This window comes from Pseudochaenichthys georgianus, chromosome 18, assembly GCF_902827115.2.
Source record: "Pseudochaenichthys georgianus chromosome 18, fPseGeo1.2, whole genome shotgun sequence".
Classification (NCBI taxonomy): domain Eukaryota; kingdom Metazoa; phylum Chordata; class Actinopteri; order Perciformes; family Channichthyidae; genus Pseudochaenichthys; species Pseudochaenichthys georgianus.
Genome location: NC_047520.1, coordinates 9,612,441 through 9,619,957, shown reverse-complemented (window position 1 = coordinate 9,619,957; position 7,517 = coordinate 9,612,441). Strand labels below are relative to the sequence as shown.

The 7,517-nt window shown below is 43.6% G+C and overlaps 1 protein-coding gene across 2 annotated transcripts in view; it reads right to left on the bottom strand.

Moving 5' to 3' along the window:
* Nucleotides 1-2,250, bottom strand: part of svep1 (sushi, von Willebrand factor type A, EGF and pentraxin domain containing 1) — a 78,817-nt gene extending 76,567 nt beyond the window's left edge. For both annotated transcript variants that reach the window (XM_034105544.2, XM_034105546.2), the window contains exon 1: nt 1,173-2,250. In XM_034105544.2, the coding sequence (XP_033961435.1) occupies nt 1,173-1,703 (531 nt within the window). In that variant the 5' untranslated portion in view covers nt 1,704-2,250. The remainder of the gene's footprint in view (nt 1-1,172) is intronic.
* Between the last annotated feature and the right edge of the window lie 5,267 nt (nt 2,251-7,517).

Here is a 7,517-nt window from a genome sequence, read left to right as displayed (position 1 = left end):
GCTGGGCTGTTTGGACTTGACGGATGAACTGTGCCACATGTCCTCGCCTCGGTGCATGTGTGAGTGCGTGTGTGCGCTGCTGGGTGTCAGGCAGCTCAAATCAACAAACCATAAACAAGCTAACATATTGACCCCCTGTGACCTTGGGTAACCCCACATCCCTGCCTGGACAACACATGCACACGTACAACCTGTACTGCCAGTAGGAGTACTGAAGTTAAAGGGACATTTGACAAAACCTTATCAGTAATAATGAAGTCATTTATTAGGGTTAGCTATAAGTGAAGTCAAATTCCCCCAGAAGGCTTGATCTAAACCACATTGCCCACATTTCAGAAAGCAACCAACGACTTTGTGGACTGTCTTGCTACTTGCTCCACTTCCTAACCTAATCATTGGTTGCTTCATGCATGCATCAGCGTGTGTGTCTGGGCATGCATGCGCTCAATCTTAATGGTATTTTTATCACTGGAAACTCCTGAACAATTAGCCAGCAAGCGGCTTCCCCTCGCTACCTGCTGCCGTGTAATTTAGAGGAACAGCTAGGCTACGCATGGCCTCATTAATCTCTGCCTTAGTGAGCCACAATCACTTCCTCCACACACACACATAACGTTATCCTTATGTCTGACCCAGCGGTCTGAATTCAAACTGATGCTAAAAGGTGTTCTTTTGTGTATGACCTTTTTTTTAATTATTTGACATTGTGTAGAAAAAGCCTGGAAAAGGGGGCAGGAGGGGGGGATATGAAATGCAATATTTCCCTTCACCCAAACAAGGGCTGCAACCAATTATTTTCTCGATTGACTGTTTAGTCTATGATGTGATGTAAGAGGTCAAGGGAGGGGAAAAAACAGAGATCCAAACTATACAAAGGCAGGTGGGCTGGTGTGTCTTCAACCTTAGTAAGCCACAATCACTTTCTCCACACACACACACACACACACACACACACACACACACACACACACACACACACACACACACACACACACACACACACACACACACACACACACACACACACACACACACACACACACACACACACACACACACACACACACACACACACACACACACACACACACACACACACACACACACACACACACACACACACACACACACACACACACACACACATGTTTTATCACATCAACTCGACTCACCGCTGCCCTCTGGAAGGCTCCTTTGGTGTAGGTGCCCCCCCCTCTGTAGTTGATAGCCGGGATCTCCTTGTTGAACAGCGAACACTTGTGCTGGTGGGGCTTGGGCGCCGAGATGTGATCCACCCTGGTCACCACGTGGGTCTTGGATGAGAAGGTGACCAACGCCACCCTCGTATCCTCCTGCGCCACGGGGAAGTCGGACAGCATCTTGCGTATGAACCTCAGCTCGCTCAGGAAGTTGTTGGCGCCCACGCTGGACGACTCGTCCACCAGGAAGACCATGTCCAGGCAGGAGCTCTTCTCTCGCAGGTCGCGGACGTTCTGCTTGAACGCCTGGCCGAGGCGCTCCACTTTGCTCTCGGCGCTCTCCGACAGGTTGCCGGATGATGTTGAAGAAGAGGAGGAGGTCAACGAGGGCATCTGACGGGATCTGCGGGACTGTTGTTGGGCGCTGGTCCATACGTCCAGGATGCACAGGGCCAACAGGCAAGAAGTCCATAATGGTTTTAAAGAGTACCTTTGAGAAAACATAGTGACAGTCAGCACAACACCTGCCCTGGAGAAACGCTCCGTAGAGAAGAAAGAAAACGTGGATCCTGTTTTGAAGAATTCAGTGGATTGAAATATGCACTATATCAGTGTCCAGGAACATAGCAGATCAACAGTTCAGTGCAAAAGTTCCTCAAAAGCATTGCTGAAAGGATACGAGGATTCTTTTCCTTCAAAATAAGCACATATCCATCTGCTTCTTTTCCCTCCAGTGGAAGAAAACTCAGATCCCGTCTGGAAAAGGATTTAAGCTTGCTCGTAAGGTATGTGCCTGCCTGTCTGCAGCAACCAAACCTGGTTTCTCCTTGCTTTTTGTGCAGTGAGTGTGTTTTTGTTAAAGCGTGTTCGGAGTGTGTTCCTGCCTCTTCTGTGTGTGTGTCGAGCTGTGCATCAGATCCCAAACACCCCCGAGCCTCTTCAGTCGTCCTCAGTGCCAGAGTGCTGCCCCTCAGGCTCCCGTTTCTCCTACGTGACGCTCCTGCCTGCACCGTCAGCCAAGCTGTGAATGCTTGCTCCCCTCTTCTCCCCAAATCATTTAAAAAAAACACACATGGAGGAGGAGGAGGAGGAGGAAAAGTTGGGAGACAGAGAGAGGCTGAGGGGGAAAAAGGCAATAGAGTCTGTCTGCAGACCGCAGCAAGGAGGCGTTTCCTATAGGGGCGTTTCCTATAGTGAACGACGGGAGCCGGCTCTCGCCCGCGAACGAGACGTTTTTTGTCTTGTTTTTGCGGAGGGATCTAGATCGGCATGAAGGCACATTGTGCAATGTGCAATGTGGACATTATCCCGCTTATTACACATGGCCACATTCTCAACAAAGTAACGACATGACTCCCAATAATAATTGAAATGCTTTTATGGATTTAGAAAAAGATTTTATTGATTTAAAAAATAGTTTTATGTATTGATTTAAATTGACATGCATCCGCTAAGAAAAGTAGTCCGTTGTTACTGTTTGAACTAACGTAACAACGGCAGAAACTGCTTCTATAGTGTTTTTGAGGAGCTTTTTGATTACAGATCGAAAAAAACATCGTTGCTTGCTTTAAAAGTAGCACAATTCATTATGTCAAACCTTGAAAGATATCCCTGCCCTAATGCCAAAAGTAACTGGCAACTGAATATATGTCGCCGTAGCTATGATGTATATGTCTGGACCGCTGAGTTGATCTCAAAGCACGCTCCCCTCTCCTGCAGGGAGAAAAACTATATTTATATACTTTATATAGGTTGATACAGTAGCGCCTTTTTTTAAATAGTTTTTATAGTTTTTATAGGTGTTGCCATCTGTTTTGTGTAGCGTGGTTCTACAAGCAAGTCAATGCATTCATTGGGTGGTATCAGAGAGTTACACGGGTCTGTAAATGCAATGAAAACAATTGGCCACAGCAAATAATTTATATTAAACATGTAATTTTTACTTTTGAATACTTTAGTACAAAGGATGTCTTGAATAATTTAAGTGATATATGTGTACACATATAAATCATTAGTCAAAACAGGGCTACATTTGATTTAATTAAAAGGTATAATATGTGGTAAACTGAAGAGCCCTTTGGGAGCCGAAAGAGCCGGCTCTTCTTGGTGAGCCAAATGATCCGGCTCAGCAAGAAGAGCCGGAATTCCCATCACTAGAACAATGACTTCTTAGTTAGGAAACGCCTCTATAGGAAACGCCCCTATAGGAAACGCCTCCTTGCTGCGGTCTGCAGACAGACCCATCTCGAAAAAGGGGGCTCTCTCTCTCTCTCTCTCTCTCTCTCTCTCTCTCTCTCTCTCTCTCTCTCTCTCTCCTCTCTCTCTCTCTCTCTCTCTCTCTCTCCTCTCTCTCTCCTCTCTCTCTCTCTCTCTCTCTCTCTCCTCTCTCTCTCTCTCTATGTCAGTGCAGCGCCTCGCCTGTCAACTTGTCACCATTCTCAGAAATCAGGAACTGTGATCAAGTCCGTGTGTCCACACCGTGCCCATGAAGGTAGCATCTCAATGAGATCAAACGAAGAAGGGAGGAAACATCAGATTCAATTTAAGAAACATCACACAGACGTCTCTCTCCGTGTCTCCTTCTCTCTGAGCCCTCGTGTTTTCCTTCAGTGATTTGATCTGTAACCAAAACAAAGCGGCCCGTGTTACAGAGGCACACTGCGCCTGTTAAAGCCAAGGCCTTCAGATTTACAGCAGAGAGCCCGGCTTCCAAAGGAGCTGCGGAGGTTCATGGCGAGGAAAGAAGTTGGGATGTTTGAGAAAAAGAAACGTGAGGAGGAGGAAGATTGAGACTAAAGTAACAAAATGGATAACATGACCAAAATGGACATCTTTAGAAATGTTTCAGCTATTCGTGATTGTGGAACATCTCCTTCTGAAATTCACAATCTAAAGATAACATTCTTTTGGATGGTTTCTGAATCTCTTTGGTCGGGATTCAACTTTTTTTGTGTATGACCTTTTTCCATTTGTATTTGATTGTGTAGACAGAGTGGAAAAAAGAGGATATGAAACTCTATATTCTCCTTCATCTAAACAAAGGCTGCCACCAATTATTTTCTAGATTAATTGTTGAGTCTATGAAACGACATGAGGTCCAGTCTAAACCAGAGAAGAGAAAGCCAGATATGTAAACTATTCAAAGGTAGGTGGGCTGTGTGGCCGTTTAGTGTATTCAAAGAGAGAAAGGAAACAAACAGATAAGAAAGATAGCGTGAAGTGGAGAGTGATAGGAGGCGTCGGAAACAATAGAAAATGTGTGAGCGTGTTTCCAGTGCAGTCAGTGTTACACGTTGAGCCACAATGACACACAGCTCAGTGTTTGTTAGCCTGTGTAAGCCGGGCTCTCTCCGTCTCCCTCTCATTAAACGACACTGGAAACTTCTGCAAAGAGGTGGGAATAGAAAGTAGCGTCATGTCGGCCAGAGAAACTGACTGACACGCAGGAATATAGAGGCTAAAAAAACACACACGCATGCTGCTGATAGAGACACACACTCTGGCTCCCACACATGCTGAAAGGGGGATGAGCACAGCTGTGACTTCCTGCTTTTTGGCACTGGAGACCCATCACCAGACTTTCGTGGGGGTCTCCGGGGAGGCTTGTGAATGTGTTTTGATGGGGGTTGTGTGTTGGTTACACTGAATACTCCTATATGTACTGTACGAGGCTTCTGCGGCGATATCTGTACACTTTGAGTAACTTCTATGACGTTCTACACGACAACAAAAGGTTCAAACAAAGACCCTAAAGACTTGTTTACGCCCTTCAGAGTTACAAGACGTGCGTCCACGCTTTTGGAGGAGTCCAAACCAAGAAAGCAGTGACACTTGTCATTGCTGAGCGGTATGAAATGAAACAAAGTACAAAAAAGACAGAACAAATAAGCTTGCTCATTCAGCCTAGTAATGTCTGCCTTTCTTCAATTCCAGACAATTTAAGGAGCTTTTTTTAGATGTGGACTTTCAAAATCTAAAATGAACACTCTTTTCTACGGATCTGTGGGAAGCGTGTAAACACGGGATGAAGGACGTGTGCAAAGTTTCACATGCTATGTTTGCAATTGTCCAAAAGCAATGAATTGTCGGAAAAAACAGAAAAATAAATGGAACATAAGAGTGCAAAGTGAGAAGGGAAGGGAATACTCGACCTGGTGGTTTTCCCTCTGAGGATGTAGAGCTGTCCCTTGCTCACAAACACTTTGGTAGCACACAATATTGCGTGATCTATATAGTCTATAAAGATTAAAATATGTCCCACAAGAATAAGACGTCGGACACTGAACCTCAACTGTTAAGACACTTACTTTGTCCACACTATTCTTCTCTTTCTTTTCCCTCTGTAAAAGAGAATAACAGGTCAGGAACAGTGTATATCAATTCACACACGTGATCTCTCACCTGTGTGTGATCACCTGACAGCAGACTGGAGGAGCGTTAACAGTAGCTACAGGTGACAACACATTCCTCGTATTTCTTGGCATTTCTGGCCTAAAGCATGAAGCACTTATCTCAGAAGCCTTTCCAGAACATTCCTTCACACAGCTCGGTTTGATTTCAAATCAGGTTTAATTTGGTTCCTGTGTGATCTCAGAGAAACACCTACACTGAACTGGATCCACACATTGGGCTCCAGTCCCTGCTTTAAGTGGATTTAAACTAAAGCTAGGTATTCTGTTAGATGTATTGATTGGTTGTACAATTATCCATTCCTTTCATATCTTTGGGTCATTAAGATTTGCTCATTTCCCCAGTTTTATTTAATGCTTAATTTAAAGTATTCTGGTTTTTGCCTGCTGCTCAGACAACAAGACATTTGATAGTGTCAATGTGGGGTTTATAGGAAACTCTAATGTTGTTTTTTGTAACAATTGGCTTTTAATGCACCAAATTATTGATAGAAGAAAAAACAGACGGATACATCATATGTTTGTACATTTGTATCTTCTTTTTACTTATTGTTGCTGTTAATCAACAGTTTGTGTAGCATGTTGTGTCTTTGGAGCTTGCTGTGTATTTGAACTACAACTGTGAACTACAATTCCCATGAGAGGACGCAAAAGAAAGAAGTCAGACAGGTGAGCTTGATTTGAATTATTAGCAGCTGCGTTCCTCTTTTGTCAAACTTTCACTATGTTTTAATATATTGTAACACTCCTACGTTTTTGTTCATGGCGGGCTTTACTTCAAAATATGCCCCTGATTAGCTAGGAAAGTGATAAAAAACGGCCAATTTCGTCAGTTTCCCTATAATGAGAAACAGTGTCTAGCTTGGTAGCTTACTGTTAAAACTGGAATGGCCATGCAGGGTAACATAGACTTTAATTGCATTAAAGGATAATGTCATCATTTGTAAATGTTGCAGAGTTTGTAAAACAACCGAAAGGAGCCACAACAGACATTAAACAACAAAGCTTTCACTCTTTAACGAGCCCGTTCACCGCATTTAGTTAGCTTAACAGTGTTAATTAGCTCCTTAATTAGCTTAGCAGCGCCAGGCTCATTTAAACTCTACAGAGCCTGTCTAACTGCCTGCACTTAAAATGAACTATGAATGGAAAACCAAACCACTTCGATACGTTTGTTCATGTCTTTTAACAGTATGACGTTAATTAAGAGCTGACTCACCGTTAACTCACACGAGACACTTTTTCCAGTCGTTCTCTACACTGAGGTCACACTGCCCTCTACCGGCGGCTGCGTGTCATTACAACACAGGTGTGTGGGATGTTATGACGTATTTCCGCCACTAGATGGCGCACTTATATAAAACCTGTGTTAAGGCTTATGAAGACGATGAGTAATTTAAAAACAGTTAAGGCACTTATTTTCAGTCAATAACATTAAAAGGTGCACATACAGTTTAAATAATACATCTTACAAAAATAAAAATTACGAAAAACCAACCATTAACAGAGTAACGGTCTATTCAAGTAACGTAAACAAGTCAAATAATGAGGTTTCAGGACGTTTCTTTCCTTTGATCATCCATTGAGTGGTGGGCTTAACCCTTAAGATATTTGCATTTATGTATGAAGTGTTTGCTGAGAAGATGATTAAATGCCCACCAAATGATACGAGGAGTGAAGCAGGTTGGACCGAAAAGCAGATAACACTTGATAATACCTTTATTTCAAGGGCTCTTATCTAACATCTCACATGGACCAACAAAACACTTCACGGTGAACTCAGTCACAAACAAAAGACGAACCAACACTGAACACAGGAAGAGACTAAATACAGGGAGGGGAAATCACAAGACGAGAAACAGCCGGGCAGGGGAGGAGAAACACAAGGGCCACAGGTGAACACAATCAG